The sequence below is a fragment of the Tauraco erythrolophus genome, chromosome 7 (genome assembly GCF_009769465.1).
Source record: "Tauraco erythrolophus isolate bTauEry1 chromosome 7, bTauEry1.pri, whole genome shotgun sequence".
NCBI lineage: Eukaryota > Metazoa > Chordata > Aves > Musophagiformes > Musophagidae > Tauraco > Tauraco erythrolophus.
In genome coordinates this window covers 33258316-33279267 of record NC_141471.1, presented here as the reverse complement: position 1 = coordinate 33279267, position 20952 = coordinate 33258316, and the positions used below count along the sequence as shown (strand labels likewise).

The 20952-nt window shown below is 38.0% G+C and overlaps 1 protein-coding gene across 1 annotated transcript; it reads right to left on the bottom strand.

Annotated features, from left to right (window-relative positions):
* Window positions 1–19370, bottom strand: LRRC72 (leucine rich repeat containing 72). The gene is made up of 9 exons (XM_086615042.1): window positions 19305–19370; window positions 17576–17649; window positions 14098–14167; window positions 11103–11184; window positions 9532–9645; window positions 5102–5191; window positions 2971–3135; window positions 1724–1751; window positions 1–166 (listed from the first exon to the last, which is right to left on the bottom strand). The coding sequence occupies exons 1-9, from the start codon at window positions 19332–19334 to the stop codon at window positions 1–3; spliced, it is 819 nt and encodes a 272-aa protein (XP_086471168.1). The 5' UTR covers window positions 19335–19370.
* Between the last annotated feature and the right edge of the window lie 1582 nt (window positions 19371–20952).

Below are 20952 nucleotides of genomic sequence, written 5' to 3'. Positions count from 1 at the left end.
TCATCTAAATTGGATTGTCAGCTTCTCATGGGGTTCTTCCGCTTTGTTTTCAAGCCGTCTTTCTTGACAGGTGACTACTTTGTTCCAGTCAACAGAGGAAAATTCCATTAGAGATCTTGTCATTGCCCGTAGTAAAATGGCATCTTCGGGGTTCTCAAATGGTACTCTGCAAAAAGAACAAGGCAAGTGCCCATTATCTCAATGTTTCCAAACTACTTCGGAGCTAATTTACTAGACCCACTCTGTGTAGAAAGCGAAGTTAGAAGTCACAATGACACTAAAAGCAAGGATTTGAAAATTTTAAAAATTTGGAAGGCGTCCTTCTGTTAACAAATTTAAGAAAGCAAAACAAAATGAGAAAAGGGCAGAATCACAGGATTCTAATGAAAAAAATCATGCCATAAATTATTTAAAATACATTTACAGTAAACTTCAAAATGTTATTTTGTTTTCACTACTTTTTTTCCTACAAAAATTATATTTGTTGTATACTTTTAATGTTCTAATTCAGTGGAAATCTTAAAAAAAACTTTATGATTTCATAGTAATGCAATATCCATTAATGCAAATGCACATTTATTTCAACATGGATCTTTTAACTAGCCAGCATGCAAACATGCTTTATCCAAGCTCTGAATCTAGAATGCTGTTAGCTTGTGGTATTCATGTATCCTGCCACAGCTGCAGTCTGGGAGAGAAAAGTGGCAGACTCACAACATCGGTGCAGAATTGACAAGGACTTCATGTTAGACCAAACCTTTGAACTCTTGATCCAATATTAAAATCTGATCTTATGAGAACTTATTTCATAAAGATGTACTTGTAGCAACACACACCTAATATAAACCATGTGACTGTTTCCACCGAGTATAACACACTTCGTTACGAAAAGGTACCTTGCAAAGCCTAAGCATCTACATAAGATGGGGAGGAAGCTGTACATCCATTCTATCCATAAGGACATTGAAAGCAGGTAAGAATTAATTTCTAAACATAAATTAGCTTGATTGTAAAGAGCTGTACTCAAAGTGAGTAGCTATATAAAAACAAATTGTTACAGGATATCATCATATGTAGGCTTTTATTATTTCCTTTAATAAATTTTTCAAATATTCTTACATGTAAAGCTAGAAAGCAAAAACAAGCCTGATGTCTGAAGTTTGTAAATTTACTCTTCTAAAGATAGCATCTAAAAATGTCATCACATTAAAATGCAATCTTTATACTGCATCATTCCAGCCTAGAGATAAGTTTTACATTTATTTCTATGATTTTGAAACCAAATAGAACAAAAGTAACATCAAGTACAGACTAAAAAAGTTTCATTCTACAAGTCATAATATCTTCCAGAGAGTGTGTATTTTCAAACGGCCAGTCAGGAGAATGTTTTCTGGGCCATAATATAGAACAGCAATTCTGAAGCTCTAACACTGAAAGCATGTTTTTTCTAGTGACCAGTATTTGATCTTATAATAAATAGCATTTTTATATACTCATTTCCAAATGTGGAATCCTTTCAATATTAAATTTCAGATAGCAGCGAGTAGGTTGTCTCATTAGTACAGAGTCGCGACCATGCAAAGCTAAATGCAAAGACCAGAAGTTTTTTCAAAGGGTCATTTTACTGGATGTTTTCTCTGGTTCAGGTATTTTCTAGGCACAAGGGGGAATTAAGTAAATGCTTCAGAGATGCAAAAGAAAAGAAATCCAAAAAATTACTTACTTATTTGTGTGATTTCCAAATTCACAACCTACAACAAAACGTTCAAATCAAGACATTAATGGCTATACAGGATTTTGATTAGCTGAGGATCACCATCCTCATCCTAAATTACTTGTTCAAATGAACTGAAAACTAGTAGATGATTTGAAATGTTCAAGATTGTCTTTTATTAGATTACTGTGGAAACGAGCATCTGTTGTTTTTTTTTTAAGTTTACATAGTTCTTATATTTTATTTCCCATAGACATAAATTTCCATGCATTTTTCTTTCTTTCACAGAAAAATGATGCCACTGTCTGTATATGTGAATGATTGTATGGTAGAGATAAAGATAATTGTACTCCTACTATGATAATTATCAGAAAAAAAAAATAATTATTAAATATCATTAAACTATCATTTTTTTCTCAACCTTTTAAAAAAATAATTGCTAAATACACTGCTTTCAGGTTTACTATTGTGATATATATATATTAAAAAAAAGAATTGCAAGTATTTTATTACTGTTCCAAACTCCATCTACCGTTTAAAATGCTACTATTTCAATCATCTATGCACAATATTGTTTTTCTTATCTTTAAAACACAAAAAAAGCAGATGAGATTGTGTGGGATTTCAAGGTTTGTTCTAAATTGTCATATAGTACGTCACAAGGTTCCAGGTGGTATTCACCCGCTTTCTTGTGCCAGGATCTGAATGTTCTAAGAACTCTTAAAATTACTTTATATGGTATTATAAGACATCACTAAAATATTCTCAGTTTGAAAAGCATAAGAAGGAATCTTCTTACAAAACTAGTCAAGATATGTAAAGTTTAACACACTCTTTAGAATACGTTCCTCAACGGATTACTTTATAAAAGCACTAGAGGGCATCAAAACTCTATGATGCTGATCACTGAGAGCCTTGAAGCACTGAACTGTTTTTAATTAAAAAAAAGTAAAACTTAACACTCAGAAGACACATATTGAAAAAATGAAATCTTGTTTGTTCAGCTATCTTTAAAGACAATTCTGTATCTACAGGGAGTGACTAGAACCTATGCGCCACAACACTCTTAGTAGAAGGATTCATTTGTTGCCTGTTGCTGCTACTACTACTTACTTTACAAAGCAATTCAGTTAAGTTCCTGATGCATTTATACTTTATTACTAAAACCAATAACTTTTTATCAGGTTAATGAAAAGAACTTTTTCTAATTCAAATTACCTAGAAATGTACGCTTTTCCTTACATTATTATAAATACCTGAGGGCATCATCAGTCGTCTGGCTGGTTGAGTGCACCCGCTAGATCCCACTGTAGACCCCAGCGGTGTATTTACTCTCTTTCCAAAAGCTATTGACTGCATGACACAGGACCTCTCGCAGTTATAAAGATGAAGGGCTGACTCCCTTTCTCTTTGTGTAACTGCTGTTAAAAGGGATTAAAAAAAAATTTTTTTACCAACTTAAAAGGTTGGCATTATCTAGCTGCATGAGGAAGGTGATTCACTTTGTTTGTTCAGAGTTTTGTAACAATAGCAGTGTAAATCTGCATAATTTCACAACAATCACTATAGGAACATGGAGTGATACTTCCTAAGGCTTTCCGGTGAAGCCCTGTCCAATAAAATAGTTTTTTTCTCTTGAGTGCAGTAGGATCAGAATTTTTAAGCCAAGAAACCAGAAAAAAGACTTTTCATACCACTTAAATGAGATCTACTGCAGAACTCCGTAAAGATTTGGACGCTTCTTTATGAACAGCAAAACCAAGTCCTGATTCAAGGCCCGTTCAATTCCCATTGCTCCACTACAGAGAAAACTGTAGGAGCGTAATCAAAAGAAAAGCTTCAAATTTTCCTGTTTTGCACTTTAATTCAAAAATAACTTCACATTTTGAACAAAGAGTTTGAGACTGTTAAGTCAAATAGGGGATTTTAACTTCAATGATATGAACTGCATACTAATTTAGCACTTCAGCTACGGAACAGAAGTGAGCTACAGGTTTAGAACAAGTAACTGACTCTGGCAGACGCATTTTGAATTCAGGGAAGTTTTTAAGTCATGGTGTCTAGGGGACCAATTAGGAAGGAACTGCAGTAATCGTGCCTGGAGGTAACAGAAGCATGAGCCCATGTCTTGTGTAAAGGAGACAGCCAGGACTGTGCTGTGGTAATGTTCCACAGATGGTGAAGAAGCTTTGTGATGTTAGAGAAATAGGTCACTAAATAGGAAGTCCAGGGTACAGCTTGATACAAATTCATGCCTCAAGCCTTAATCCCAGACTGATTACAGTAAAACTGTATTTAAGAGATTAAGTCCAGGAAGTTTTACGGAAGTGTTTCTAGACCTGTAAACGCAACACATATTTTCCAGCACATCAAGCTTCAGTCATCACTCCCTAGTCAAAAATTATCATTAATAAAACAGCCTGACAGACAGGCTGAGCACAGCTGTATCACAAGACCAAATATTCAAATGACTGGAGGTATCAGTGCAAAATGAACGTGTAAGCAAATGGCCACATGGCCAGATCCAGCAGCTCCTCATCAACCCCTGACACATGGTGTGGCCCATCCACCAGCTTTCCTTCATGACAGAGCTACACAGTCTGCCAGCACCTGCAGATGTTCTGTGGCTGCCTTGCTCAAATCCTGCATCCTGCTGCTAGAGAGAGCAGGTTTTTCAAGGTTACAGTGTTTCTCCTTGAGGTAGAGCTGGCGTAGGAATCAACACCTTTCTTAGTGCTCTCCAGTAACTTTCAGTCCTCCTGACAATCACATAGCTCTTTGAACAACAGAGACAAAAATCGTCAAAGTTGATTTTCTGGGTCCGCTGTGGCATGTTTATGGACTGACTGATTCATCATCTGGCTGTTCAGAAGCTTTTTTTTTTTTTTCCTGTAGAATTTACAGTAGACAAGCTGTGAAAGATCTCTTGATGATTTGTGAAGATTTATATCTGAAAGCTTGGTCAGCACGTACCTCATCAAGAAATGTGCATACGTAGATAGCTGAGGATATTATCCATATCTAAGTAAACAAGCTCACCTATGGGAATATACCAGTTTAAAAGTACAAATGTAGGTACGTGTTTCTAAGCACAGGCTATCATCTGTCTTACCCAAAAATATATAAACCAAGATACAAGATAAACTACACAATTTAAAAATAAAAAGACAGAAAGCAAAAGCATTTGGCAAAGTAAACTGTTTGTGCCATGCAAACTCTATTTGCTTGACAAATCTTGCAAAAAATGGGTATCTGTTCATTAGATCTTTTGCTCTATCAACAAATGCGTGTAAAAGAACAGGCAAGATTAATTCAGCTATTTTTCCAAACTGATTAAAATCAAAAGCAACTGTCAATGTTTTGTGAGAAGAGGAAAGCAATCCTTACACTTCCTGTCAAGGAGCTGTACTGAAGGAAGGAAGTATATCACATACAGCCGGTAGCCTGGGTCTTGTGCCAGAGGGTTACGGAACAGGTCTGCAAAATGTAGACAGAAAAAAACAAACATCATCACAAAAAAAACAAACCCAGCAAAAGCAAACCAACTAACATAGCAAGGCAGGAAAATTAAAGATCGCTAGTAGCCAAAGATTTTGTACAAAATATTATCAAATTTAAATTGTTCTTGTGCTGGGTAAACAAAGCACTGTCTCTTTACACATGCAAAATTACTCAACTAAACATGGACTGCAAGAGTTGGCTTATTGCGGAGTATGCAAAACACCACAGGCAAGAACTGAGTAGAGGTGCCATCATGCACTCCGAACCTTTGAAGTTTTTTTCTGTTTTTTGTGATATACAGACAAAAACACTAAGTGTTTGCCTTTGATTTTCTTATGTATTGGTAGGTGATGCCTATTTTAAATAATAGCAGTCTTCTAGGCGTGACAACTTAAAGGTAAGACACAAAATTTGTAGGGGGCGAGAGTTATTAAAACCTGATAAGCTTTAGGACACCTGAGGCTTTATCATAGCTAATAAGAAGTTTTTATTCCACAGATACAATATAAAATGTAAACACCCAGTCTTCTGATGTTTTGACAAACGATGAGTTTGAAAACTCAAGAAACTTAAAGAGTAAAATGTTTAAAAGGGCCTAAGTTCCTGAGAACCTGGGACCCACTAACTTCCATTGAGACTTGAGGTACTAAGCTCCAAAAGCCCATGAGCAACTTACTGAACCACTGACATTCAGGTTCGCATTACCCGAATAACCAACCTTCGCAACACAGAGACAGGCATCAGTGGTGTGTTGCTGCTTTGCTAGGTGTGGAATGTTTGCCTGGCTGACATGCCAGATCAATTTGTTTCAGGAGAGTGGTGTCTGAGGTTGATTAAAGCAGAAACTGGCTCATTCTCAGATCAGCCAACAACAAACAAACAAAGTGTTGTTGGGTGTTGGGTTTTTTTCTTTCTAAATTAAAAACATATTTATGTTAAACATATTAATGCTATTTTTCTCCTTATACAAATGCTGTTTTTCTGAGACAGTAAAAATGATCAGGACGCTGCTACGTTAAGATCAGAGCAGAGAAAAAAAACCCACATTAATTATTCTGACAACTTCTACCAAGGTCTACACTGGTCTGTTTTTCTCTTTTTGAGTAGAGGCTGTGGGTAAGATTCACTTTAGTGTAAAAAATCCTGTTATATGTGCTTTTAGCAGTTAGAAATGGAAAAATAGTATTACAGAAGGAAATAAGAGATAACAGAAGAATAAAAAAATCTGGAAATATTCCACACAGATTTGTAAACTGCAAGATGCCACTTCATGTTCTTCAGTAAGTATGACTGCCAAAGAGGGCTCAGTGCTGGATGCAATTTAGCAGTTATTTTGAGGGTGCAGTAAGGCTGGAATAGGCATTTGGTATTTCCTACACAGAAAACTTCTGTGTATGTATTCAGAGGAGAACTTAAAATATTTTTATTCTTCAACAAATTTTTTTAAAATCACTGTACTTAGAAGAATTAAGAGACCCACAAGGTGGCAGCAAAAGAAAGTTCCATTTTTAGTGAACAAAGTAGTATACAGATATTTTTTCTAGAAAGTGTTAATCAGAAAGAATATTAGGAATACATCCGATAAGTCTGTTCTTGAGACAATAATATATGTGATAGCATTCTGGAGAGAAAAATGTTTTAGAAAGATCTCTAAAAGCAGGTATGTTTGGTAGTGGAATGAAGATTCAGAAGATTTTTCCAAGGTACAAACTGGGGTTAATACTAAATACTTCTGAATCTGGATGCTACTTAGAGCACGTCTCTCCTTATCAACACTGACTTGTAGGTTTCTTTTAGAGTATATGAATTTTCCTATGGCTCGTTCTTACAGTAAATCCAACCATTGTATGGATCAAGATGGTCTTATTTTACAAAACATCTGGATTCAATTCTTGGCTCTGCTATCTACTTTCTTGTCGAGGTCATGCAATTTTACTTCTACAAATTAGGGATAATGCTTTCTTCCTCCACAGTTTTGTCTGTTTTCTCTATTTGGAGTGTAGGAAAACACTGTGCCTAACCCACATGGGGTAGAAAGGAACTACTGTGCTAGAAACATATAGAAGAACAAAAGGAGTTTTCTGAGGTCTAGCAGCAAGATGTTATCAGCTGAGGATAATAAATCAGTTGAGGCAATTTACGGAGTACGTAACGAAAATCTTGAATTCCAAACAGGAGATTTGAGCACAAAGTGAGCCCATAAAGAAACCCTCCGTATCTCCCAAAAGGCTGCAGTTGTGAGCAATCCACTCGGTAAATCTTTAGAAGCTGAGCGTCTTCCCTAAACGCCTGATGAAGAATGGTGTTATGCTACAAATCCAGCACAGGGCAGTGGCTAAAAATCACAAGAGAGCCTTAAGGAAGGGAAAAGCAACATTTTGGCAGCTGGATCCTACTTCTAAGTGAACAATAACAGTGTATTAGACTGCTCTATTTTAATAGTTCTGAAGTCCCCAAGAGCTACAAAATAATAAAATGTTACTATGCATCCAGAAGTTCTGTTGAAGGCTAGCAAGTGGGATTTTTTAAACTGGATTGTCCGGCAATGAAAAATATCTATCTCACAACAGTAAGAACTCTCCCATTCCCAAAACAGTTTTTATTTTATAAAAGTGAATTATGAGCACAGGCCTTTTCAAAGCTACACAGGGCAAATTCTGCACCCATTTCACATTTCTGAATATTGCAAGTAGGCAAATAAATGACGTAGTAATATGATATGATATATAGGATATGACTTTGAAAATTTATTTTGTTCATTTACTGCTGTCATTTACTTCAAATATGACAGTGCATTTTATTAAACCAATAGAGTCCTGTTCATTTGAGAACCAAAATCTCTTTGAAACAAACACATTGACAATTTTTTCATTACTGTAAAAGTCAAAAAGGAACGACTGTAAAGTTAAGGTTATTAAGGTTATTAAGTTTCTTCCCCTGATTAGCATTTACTCGTGTATCTTTGAACTAAAGAACACTTTTTTTATCAGAGTAGATTGGTATATTCTATATATTGTTTGATAGTTCTCTTGACCACTTGCTTTTCCATGGTGGTGGCTAGTCCAATACACACCCCATTTTCACTGTGTCCTTGTGACTGCCATTCGTAATGACTCGGCAGCACTTTAACTATCTGCTGTTCATCTTTATTTCCCACAGATGGTTGCAACAAGTACAACAAACCCCCTGTGCTTGTTGAAGCTCTTTATTAATTGGTAGGGCTATAACATTAAATTCAAGTGACTGCACCATTCATACATAGGATATCTGTCAAGACTTTGCATAATCATTTCCAACAAATGCATTCTTAAAATGGACTATTTTTTCCATCTTGCACGTAATGAAAGAAGTTACAATAATTTGGCTGGCGTGTTGCGTTCCTAAACCCCTGATTTGTTTTTTCATTCTGGCCCAGTGTAAAGTTCAATTAAAAGTGTACTTTTCAAGCCCTATTTTCCTTTTCCGCAATCAGACATTCAATTTTTCGAATGCATAAGGAGCTATGGCTTGATGGCATTCACCTCCACAGACTGTGTCACTGACGTGAAATTTGTTTCCTGTTTTCTCAAAGTACTGAGCATTTGGCATGACCTATGATGACATTCTTTTTGGAAACAAGGAAAAATCTGCTTACACTTTCACTTTCAATAGGTTAATAGCATATAATTCCACTTTCCCTGGAGGCTAATTCTTATATTGTAACTTAGTGGCGCCAACACCGTCTTGTATAACTTAATTTGAAATTTCAGAGCGTATGCTACTTTCATTTCCAGCCAGTATATCAAAAACTATGCTACTTAACAGATAGTGTTATACTTAGTATCTAAAGTATATTTATGCTTAGGCTGTAGAAATCCAGAGTCTGCCAAAAAGACACAGAAAATTCTGCGAGTGATAGAATTAATGAGGCAAGAATTTCCGTTCTATACCCTATCACTCACGCTCTGAACAGCAGTAACACCCGTTTCTCAACTCCCTTCGCCCCTGTGACAACTTCCCTGTATGCCTGTGCTCCCTTACAGAAAGGCAGCAGTCAAATGCTTTGACTGCCTCCAAGCTGCTCATCCAGAAGACTGGCTAGCCAACAGCAGAAAGAGTTAACTTCTGAACTCCTTTGGCAGTTTTTTCTTAGTTAAGGTACTCTCTGTGGAATTTTCATGTTGTAGAGATCTCTTTTTTCCACCAAATTTGGTTCAAATTGATAATTAACTTCAAAAGCTGTTGGCAAATGACATAGAAACAGAAAAGAAACATCCTGATAAGAAACACTAAAAAACCACTGCTCACTGTTCTGCAAAATGAAAATGAGGTATTACTTAGGGTCTGCAAGCTTATCATTCCTTTCAATTCCTTCACTGTTTTGCCAAGATTTTCTAACTGGTTGTTGTGAAGCAACAGAATCTGTAATGCACATAAGTGTTTCAGAGCACCTGAAATAAAATGAAAAATAATTAATTATTCTCACCATACTTGACTGCCTTTATTAGATAATTATTTTGTTACACTGCACACTGAATTTGATATTCTAGTTATCCATCTATGCCTGCCTTTTGGCAACACCTTGCATGAGATTAGTTAAAAAAAAAATTATCAGAGATTTCAATATCCCTTTCATCTTTCTAGTCACATCCTTTGAACATATCTAACTCTTTCCGTCGCAGTTCCTTCCATTTGTCCCCATCACACTTGCCTTAAGAAATCAACATCAACTGTATCCTTTCTTCTCTTCCTCCCTTCCTTCCTCTTATATCCCAGTCATCTTTGACTAATTCATCTTCACTTCCTTTTGCCCTTACCTAATATTACCTTTGCCTCACAAACAATCCTATACCCCAATACTACCTTTGCCTCACAAGCAATAATTAGTGAATTCCTTGGAAAATAGTTCAATTTCAAGTAACTATTAATGTATTATAAAGTTATTACAAAATATTGTTGTGGCTGACCCAGACTATGTGTTCAGATCCTCACATCACAGTATTTTTTATCCACATTTCTCTACCATTGACACTCGCCCTTCTGTTTGCCTGTATTTGTTATCTTCTGTATCGTCTCTTGTGCCCATGCTTCCTACTTTCAAACATTCATTTTTCTCAAAATCTTACAGAAATTAATCAACATCTTTCTCATCTCAACATTTTATAGAGACAGAGAAAAGTAAAATATTAACATTTAAGATGTTTAAAATATACACAAATTTATTACGCTTTGGCCTCTTCGTTCACAAATTCACTAGTCTGGTACAGCCACTTTAACCTACAAGAGCAAGTGAAACTAAACACAAGTGTAAGAAAGACATGCAATTTTACAATAAAACATTTTTGCAGTAACTTTGCAAAATACTTCTGATTATAACTATATAAAACTATCTGCATATAGTTTCATGAAGAAACTGCAGAACCTTGGCGACTACCTTACAAGTGGGACAACTTATTAATTTGTTACCCTTTTATTTTCAAGTCTGTCAGCACTGCTATCAGTTTTTCATGATATAAACATAAATGGCTCTCAAAAGGCACTTCTATCAGCTTATGTAGTACCTGGTCAGCAAGAGGACTACAAATCATCCTGTAAAAAGAGCTTTGCATGTTCATTTTGAATATGAAGTATGATTATGTAACATCAAAAATATTTTACAATTGCTCGACATTAAAGTGAATGACATTTCATCTCTTAGACCAGGATAAACATATCACGTTATTGCCACTCGAGTACACTGGAACAATTAGATCCCTAAGGAAATAATTAACACGTATTGCTATGCATACATAGGAGCTTTCAACCGTTAAGTCACTTGCTGCCGTACACTTCTATAAATTTGAATGCCAACACACAGAAAAGAAAGCATAGGCCTCTGTTCAACAACCTAGAAAGGGAAGACTGGTACCTGATATATCTGTGAGTTCATTATTGTTGAGATAGAGCTCAGTCAAGCAACAGTTTTTGTTCAAGAAAGTCAAATCTTGGATCTGAAATTAGAGTTAGGAAAACTGCTATATGCCAGTCTAAATTTAACTTTGGAGAAGTATAAACACGGCCTCTTGAAAACTGTTTAACTGTAGGTAGCTTCTTACATTTCTGTTTAAGACTCTTGGTTTAAGGATTCACTTGACAGTTGAACCTTCATTAGAAATACTAATTACACATCAAATACACATAGCACAGCCTTAGCTAATTTTTTGAACTACAAATTTGGTATTTGTGTTTGGAAACAAATTTCATTGAATTACTGGTCTTCACATTTTCTTTTACTTCTATTCACATTTGAAATACTTTTTATTGTGAGAACACCCTTGTAGTATGTAATAATTCTACATTGACTTAAGAATACTCCAGAAATATATCCTTGGAGTAAGTCCAGCATCTAGTTTTAAAATTATTTCTTCATCAACTGTCCAAAGTGCATATATTTGTTCTATCTTTCCAAAACTGTCATTTAATCAGAATTACAGAATCAATTACAGTTACAGAAAAAATATGTATGCATGGATATATTCCCAACAAAGAGTTATCTTCAGTCCCTATGAAATCTCATACCCTTGCCTGGAGAAGCTCAGTTCTAATACTGTCTTGACTTCAATGCAAGGTAACATACACGCAGCGGGATACCAAGCTGACCATTATAACAGTTGAGAACCAGAAGTACTAACAGTGCCTAAGTATTTATCCTACATTTTAAATGCAAGAACAACAAACATAATTTTATTCCTGACACTTCTTTAATTTCTCTGATGCAAAGTCATTTGTTAGTGGGGGAATGACTTCAGTCCTTGAATTGTGCCACTGATTTTAAAACAAATGTGCTTCCCTCAGTGTATTAACAGTATCTGAAAGTTGGAAGGAGGAGAATAAGACGGAGGTTTTTCCATTCCTGAAGTTCTCTGAAACCCTCTTTAAAGTTCAGAATAATACCATTCTCTGAGTCTTGCTTCATGTCAGAAACACCTGGTTCAGTGAAAATGGCAATATTCTACAAATAAAAAAAATCCCATTCTTCACAATAACTATTGTATCCTGTAGAGTGTAAAACCCACACATACCTATCGGTGTTCCTCTATCTTTGACAAATTTGTTTTTTTTAGGATCATCTAAAATTTACTCTTTTTTCGTGATAAAATTATTGTGATGCATTTTTTAGGAAAGAAAAAAATATCTCAGATCTTCTGAGTTCAGAAAAATATGCTCCCCCTATTAGAGCATTTAGCTGAGACTTCTCCTAAGAAAAGATACTGAGTGGCTTCTCCACACAAGTTCTACAGAAAATGACATTTCCACACAAGTTATACAGAACAACAGAAGAATGCTCCTTGTTACTGCTTAGGCAGCAAAGTGAGATCTGTGCAAAAATCAGATTTATTTATCTTTTATGGTCAGCAAGGTCAGTTCTGCTTAGTCATCAGGCCATTTCTTGTTAATCTTTAGTGGAAAAAAGGAAAAAGTAAGGAAAAGCATTATTATACTTGGGGTTTTAGTTTAACCTTTTAATGTATCCATATTTCTGCTTTTTTTTTGAAAGTAGTTGGATAACCACAGGTCTTTCAACAAAGTCGACATAACATGCTATATAATTGATGTTAGCCTGGGGCAGCAGATATACATACACTCCTAAATGACATGGAATGTAAATTTTTTTTTTTTGCTGCTGCTCACAGAGCTACTTATTTACCTGAGCAAGCACTTCTGGTGTTTTAAGAACTTGAGCCCAGTGTGAAAGTCATGTAAACCACTGTACGCTAAGATATCTAAAAGCAGGTTATAAATTCATGGGGTTTATCACTTTTCAGCCCAAATTTTCTTGCTTTAAATTCCAGTGGCTAATGGTGAAGATTTGGATTCAACCATTTAATAATGCTTGGCTACGTATTTGGACATTTCTAAATCAGATAATTCTACTGTTGAGTAGATGATTTTGCTTAAGATACAATGTGCTTAGACTTGGCTGGAAACCATAGTGTCCAGAGATTTTGACAGCACATTGCCTTAAAACCCCTACAGGATATAATAAATGCTATAATCTAGATTTGCACAGATGGGGAAAGTAAGGTTTGTGTAACTGATTTAGGACCATACAGCGCATTGGAAACACAGATGGCTCAATGCTGTACTCTAATCGCTCACCTGGGAATCTCTCATAAATCAAACAAGTTTAGGTGATGCAACAGCCTCCGTAAAGACAGAAGATACCCCATCAACCCCATCAACCCCATCAACCCCAGCACTGCAGTGCTACTTCCTGTGCACAGGGAGAAGCACATTTGAAAGTGTCATATATCACCCTTGTGTGCATGAGAGCAAAAAGGAGTCACCTCAAACACCAGCCTGCCAGGGAACAAACTATGCATGTCTGCAAGGGCATAAAAAAAGAGCTATGCATTTCCTGCAGTCCACTCCTTTCCCGAAACACTAGGAAGCCCAGAAGTTGTTATAAGAATGCCTCACAGTCTTATCACCCCTTGGTCTGTTCGAAAAGCTGCCCACTCTGGCGGGCAGGGTATGCTTGCTATGAGCTACACTGGAAACTGCTATCCCAGACCTCAGGTATCGGTATGCTATCAGGCAATTTTGCCAAAAACTTAGTTTTAAATATACTCAATCTTTCCTCTTATTGCTAAGATATTAGCACAGAACCTCAGCTTCTTAAATACACAAAATTTATAAATGTGATGTGAACACCAAGAAAAATATATCAGCTTATACTCTGTAATGTAAACCAAAATACTGTTTCTCCAAAACTGTCATATTTACATCAGTTAAATTTGCCTGGAAATTAAAATAATTTATTAGCTTGACAATTATATAATACCTCACGTTAGAAAAATTAGGAAATAATAATCAGGGAGTATAGATGTATTGTTCTGGTCTTTAAAGGAATATCTTATTACCTTATTGTTGTTAATCCACAAATACCTTAACCTATGAAACCTTGATAGACTTGGGATACTTCTTAGTCCTCTGGTGGAAGAAAAAAAAAAAAGAGTAACAAATTTCTTAACATTAATGGTTCTCAATTGCTTTATAAACGGTTGGATTTTTTATAAATAATGTTAAATAAGCACTAAAAAGCCACACTTCTGTAGAAATCATAGCAGAGAAAGATGCAAAGAACAAGACTGCAGAGACAGCATAAGCATTCTAAACACCTGAAAGCATAACAAGGCCGTGGGTAGTAAAGCAATGGGAAAAAAATAAGTGATACATTTTTTTTTCCCATAACAGCATTTATTTTTCCAGGAACTATGAGTCCCATGTACTTTGCAGTTTGTAGAAAAGCTGCTGAGAACACAGGAGAAGCTTGGCATCCTGGAGACACAAACCTTAAAGGAAAATTGCTTTGGAGGTGCAGTGTGGATTGTCCAGCCAGAGTGCCAGAGAAGCCAACAGAAGACAGACACCAAGCACATCAACATGCGTTTCTTATTATTTTTCATATTAGTGCATATTGTGAAATCTTTTGCCCTTTTTTCACCTCTTTTCTCTCCTGTCCTCATATAAACTTAGTATTTACTCATATCCATTAAAAGTCTTGTTTTAAATCAAACTGTACATCCACTGAGGCTGGAACTATCTCCTATATGCTGGTAGGGTTTTTTGTTTAATCGTGTATCAAGCACTTTGAGCTTGCTAGTATACCATAAATAACAAATTACCTACTAACCAGAGAATATTATTGAGCTGCTGAGTAATTTTCACTAATTGCTCCTCCTTATTTCTCACTGCTTTTAAATAAATGTTCTTGATTTCCACTAGAATAATTATAGATGACATTTACATGACAAATTTTAATTAGCATAATAAAACTTTCCTCATGGATGTTAAGATGTTGCAAGACTAGGGACAGTGTTTCAGAAAGAACTAACAGAATTGATAAAAATTAACCTCACATCATCAGCCTAAGAAGATCTGCTTGTTTTCCAAATGTGAAGTCTAGTCCCTACTTTCCCATGGTTGGGTTTTTTTTTTCAACAAACCCTCCAGATACAGACAAAGGGGGAGTGGACATCTTTTCTGATATTGCATTTGAAAAAAAAAAAAAACCTGCCAAAAGCAAACCCTACGAAGTCGAGGTGCTGTACTTTTATTCTCCTGTATTTCTGAAAATCATATTACCCCACGCTGCTACTTTGTTAAACTGTTTATTTGGCTTCCTCCAATAATCCATGAAAACGAACCCTGCAAATATGTATTTACGTGCCTATTGTCACAAGTAACCAGAAAATACACTCACGCAAGTAGTAAACACAAGCAGGTGAGTGCTGATAGGACGTGCAGAGAGCTCTTACAGAGCTACTATCTAATTTTTCTGTATAGTTCTACCTGTACACCCCTGAACTATTTTTCAGGTAGCAAAGCCAAAATTTCTCCATATTCTTTGTCATTGCCATTCTCTTCCTAGTTTACAAGTTTACATTTTACTTGGCTTTACTCCCTCTCTAGCAACAGCCTCATCTTGACTATCTCCAAGCCTTGATCTGTTTGGGTTTTTTTCTGGTATTAAGGCATTTAATTTGCCTCAGGTAGAGCTTAATTCCTCCAACATTTTAAAAGAGCCTGTCCCTTTCTGTATGCCTTCCAGACTTTGCATGTCTCTTACAAACTGATCCTTTTTGGCCCGCAGCACTCTATTCCTACCTATTGCTAAGTTAATCAGTTTTCCTGGGATGACAGCTTTCAGTGTCCAAAAGTATATTTTTTCATGTCCTTTTAATAGTAGTGGTTTAAAAATATAAACTCATTCCCTCTTATTTGATTGACTTTAATTACTGTTTTTTCATTTTCTTATTTCAGCCAGCAGAAAATTACATCAAACCAACAGTTAAAGAGGCATGATCTGATACTGGGATTGGCTGAGAGTCAAGGTTTGTATAAATTGGTACAGAATAAAAGGAATTCACTTCTCTGCAATCATCAAAGAAGCCAGCTTGCATCACCTTTCTCTAAATGGTTTATGGGAAGACAGATCACTTCTATATCTGCCATCTGAACATTTTGTTTTATTCCATACCAAAAACTATTTCAAAGCCAGTGAGGGCACACATTTAAGTATTTAAAATCAGAAAATGTGCCTATTAAGACTGTATATACAGTCTTAATTCTTTTACACTTATGCATTATAATAATTTTCTTGTGTTGTTTAGAAAATATATATATGCATCTTGTAATTTTCTCATTATTTAAACTTCTCCCTTAGACTTTATGTATGTTTTCTTCTCTCTAAAATACGTATTTTAATATTGACAGTAACTAAATGTTTCACATTTTCTTTTCGCAAAGTATCAAATACTTTCTTGGTGTAAATCGGGAGATTGGCTAAGGAATTTAAAGATACTAGTGAGTGCATTTAGATTTCCAAGACCACCTGACTTCCACTAAAAACAGTCTAGACAATACTGAAATCCCACTTTTTTTTTTGCATTCATAAGACCTAGAGACTTAAAAAACGTGTCTCTCAATTATTAAACTACATTATTTCTTTACAGATGATATTAACTGTAAAAACACTAGATGCAGTTGTGAGGCTGCAGACAGGTATGCAACACTTGGAATTATGCCCTGGCCAGAAATTCAAAGCATGCTTTTCAGAAACTTTGAAGTATGCGCTGTCACGTATCCATCTTTCTATGGTAGCCTCTCAATATCCCAAAACATACACCTCTATCAACCTAGATCACCCACAGGTTCATGAAAGCTTTGCATGGTTTCTTTTCCTCAATCTGCCCTACATCTTGGGCTGTTTCATAAAGCTCTCAGAGGAGATCAGTCCTCTGATCAGTACTGCCAGCCCCAAACAAGTGTTCTTGTACTCCCTTCATGTTGCTCTGCCCTCCCTTCAATTCTTAACAGTAGAGACGCAGGTAATTTCAATGGTGCTACCAACGAGTTTTAGTGTTGCAATAACAGATTTCTTCAGGGAGGCCAGAAATTTGGCAGTTCTTAGACTGGGCTGGTCCTGTGTTTTTTCATTTGCCTTCTTGATACTCTTTCCACCCAGCCTTACAAGGAGCTAGTTAGAACAGGCAGAGATCAGCCCATTAAGCCTCACTCCCCTGCTCCCTGTGGTAGAAGCTCATGCAAAAACTCTCTGAACTTACAGACCCTCGAGCACTTCTGAGTTGCTGGAGAAGGATTGTGTACCTCAGGCTGAGGCAGTTAACTACTTCACTGTGAGTACAGCTCTACTGTGTATGTTCGTGTATCTTCACCGCTTCTTCCTACACAACGTGTATGGACCAGGTATAAATATGACTTACATTTCACACATAAATGATGGTCAGAGTATTTAATACAGAAAGCACTGTGAAAGGTCACCATTTACTGTGTGCTCTACTTTTAGTAAAAGCCAAACAAACATATTTTACTTACTGTCCAGCCAGATACAATACTAAGACATCCACATTCCTCTTAAAGCCACAGATCTTCAGCTGTTTTTCCACTGCCTGACAGCACACAGTACATTTGTCAGTATAATATACCGCATAAGTACAGATTCATTATAACACGTGCATATTCAGAGTCTAAATTAATATGTACATCGAAATTAATATATGCATCACAACATCTTGCAAACTACAACATAGTCTAGGAGAGATAAAGAGATATTATATTAGCAGCCTTTATTTTAAATTGATAAAAATACTCCAATGATTATGTTACACTTATGGTAATTTTCTTTTCCTGTGGAGTATCACAGTTCATAGGCATACAGTAAAAAAGTGGTCTGTTGACTGAAGAATGGGCTTCTCACTCCAGTCAGCCAAACAGTACAGGTAATCAACAAGAAAACTGCTTACCTTGCCATACAGTTGCAACTTTATTTTATGCAACTTTACTTTTTGCACACGACGTTTTAAAATTATGCATCCAGAAAAATCTGACTGTACATTTAATGTTGAAAAATATAGACACAATTTTGATTTTCAGAGTATACTACTGATGGGCTATAATTTGTAAAAGCAATGGATCCCAGTAACATCAGGATTATGGACCTCAGTTACTAGAGGCTGATAAAAAGTAAAATGGCTATGAGAAAAAAATGGTTTTACTACATGAGTTATTACGCCCAACATCATCAAGACCACTATTGTTTAAAACTGAAAACTGATGTAACTTTAGAAATGCAAAATAGCTTGGAAGCACCGATGGGCATGTCTAGAGCGGCCTGTATTGGCGGCACAATCATTCCAGTGTGTCCCGGGCGTACTGAACGCACACAAAATAACTGTGGGTGTTCTTCCAAACGTGGCGGACGAGCGGAGCTTGTGGGACTCGGCGCACACCAGAGCAGCCACTACCCCACGCAGCTGACGTGGGGACAGCGGCCTCTGCCCAGGAACTCGATGTGGTCACCAGCCTGACTGGAGCTGTCAGGCAGGGGGAAAAACTGGGACCAACGGCCACGTTTTTCTTTCTACACAGACAAAATCTGCAGACGGAATGAGACGCCCTGTCTGGACAAAAGCAGCTGTGTGACCACCTCGGGCACGTTCGCATCTGTCCCCGGGACTGCAGAAGGCGTTTGGCTACCAGACACACCAACGGGGCACAGAAATCCCCGACACTGCGTTCGACCGTCACCCTGAAGAAGGCAGTGCCCCAAGACCCGTATTTCTCAAACTCCATTATTTGACATGGCCTCATTCCCTCCCTGCCCCGGGAGCCCCTTTCCCAGTCCCGCTCGGCTCCGCCACACCGCCCCGCAGCAGCTCCCGCGGCTTCTCCCGGCAGAATCCCTTCCAGGAAGGGCAGGCTGCCGCTCCGGTGCCGAGACCGGCTGCCGCCCCGGGGCAGGCGGGGGTGCCGGGGCCGGCCCGCGCTGCCGGGGCGAGCGGCGGAAGCTGCCTTCTTCCGCCGCCGCGGGAGCGCCTCGGCACGCCCACACTCGGTGCGCCGCAGCCGCGCTCCCCGCTCCTGCGCGCCCCCGGCGCGGCACAGCGGGGGGCGAGGCCGGCACCGCCCGCCTGTGGGGCCGGGCCGGGGGCTGCGAGGGGCAGCGCTGCTCAGAGCGGCGGCCGCGGGCGGGAGGCGGGGAAGGCGCGCGTGCGCTGGCGGCGCGCCGGGGCGGGTCGACGGGAGAGGCCGACGCGCCACTCACCTGCCCGCCGGCCGTGGCGGCCGCCGCCATTTTAGAGCCCGGTTGCCAGTGGCTGGAGGGGGGCGGGAGCGCGAGCTGCCGGCGGCGGGAGGACGGGCGGTCCTGGCGGGGCCGGCACCGTTCCAGCCCCAGTGCTGCCGCAGAAACAGCGGCGCCTCCTTCACACGGCGGCGGGAGCCGGCGCCTCCGCTGGGCGGCCCGGGCCGGGCCGTTCATCGGACGGGAGGGAGCTCGATGGCCGGAGGGCGCCTCCGCAGAGAGCGCGGGCAGCCGGCGCTCGGGGGAGCCCCGGGGGGAATTCGGGAGAGACCTGCATTACCTGTGGGAAGTCTCCTGGGTCGTATTAGCTCACAATCCTGGAAAAGGATTTTTTTTGTTGTTGTTTTAAACTACATTCCTGTGTGGGTTTAGGGTTTGCTTTTTTTCCCAAAGCACAGAGCCTATATGCATGTATGTGTATGTGTCACTTACAAAGAGAACACTTGTGACTTTAATTTATAACTAATCTGCACCGTGTGTGTTTCTCACGTGCCACTCGTGAATCACCTCTGTGCCAGAGAAAAGGTCTTCCATGGCAGCTGCTGGAACGGGCCCACTGCTGCTGTGACAGTGCATTCCACGGAGTTTGGTTCTAAAGAAACACAAAACGTTTATGATATCCACATGTGCAAGCAACTGTTGCCATGTTGTTATTTTTATAACCATTTTACTGAAAAGCATAAGCTGAAAACCAGAAAAAGCCGTTTCCAGTGTGTGTGTGCACTTGCATGCATATAGGACAATGGGAAATGTTTGATCAAGCTACAACTATAATATGTCTGAAAACTTTGAGCTTTATTTAGAATTTAATTTACACAGAGTACTCAAGTTAGCAGAAATAGTCATTGTAAATTATGTGCAACTGATACACAAAGAGCAGGAGTTGTGTGTGCAAATACATGAATAAGCTGTCCCTCATGGAATTAATTATGTGCATGCCTTTGCTTGTTCAGACCACTGAAACTAGATGTAGTGTGTATGATGGAGGAATGGAACTACAGTACAAGTATTATATTGCAAATATCTAATTTTCATAGAAAAATTGTGTGGGTGGCTTCCATTTCAGCTAGGTAGCTTTAAACAAATAGAAACCTCAAATAAGAAAGACCAAATGTCTTAAAAGTATAAAACTGGCAACAGAAATGTCTTTAATTGCTTATTTTAGCTTCTAAAAATATCTCTAGAGTATAAGAAAAAACATAAGAAAAAGTAGTGGAGAAGAAGAAACTGGTACAGAGATCTGTATTTTTGTCATTTTACATGCAATTTGTGTGTTTTCAATCAGCAAGATAAAGTCACCACTTTAGAATTGTGAAAGGTGAGATGGTTATTAAAGAAAAAGTCAACTTTAATAATAAAATTGTCTTATCAACTAGTCCAATTAACATGATATGAGAAGCAAATTCAGTAGTCTAAAGTATGGAGAGAGAGGGAACCTCTAGAAGGTATTTTGTTGCATTCCAACACAAAGGTGTGACATACATGGATTGAGGTTTGTTTTGATATGTTTCAGTTTTTTGGGGTGCATGTCTCTAGTAATGACTGGTAGTTACAGACTTTGGATGCCTAAGTAGAGACTGTTTAAAATTCAATAAAGTTAAATCTCTTT

Excerpts from the sequence above, each read along its gene's own strand:
- LRRC72 (XM_086615042.1), bottom strand. The coding sequence starts at position 19,334 with ATGGCGGCGGCCGCCACGGCCGGCGGGCAG. Across the intron at positions 5,192-9,531 it reads GATAAGCTTGCAGACCCTAA|ACCTGTTCCGTAACCCTCTG; the intron begins GTAATACCTCAT and ends TACATTTTGCAG. Across the intron at positions 1,752-2,970 it reads ACGACTGATGATGCCCTCAG|GTTGTGAATTTGGAAATCAC; the intron begins GTATTTATAATA and ends GTTTTGTTGTAG.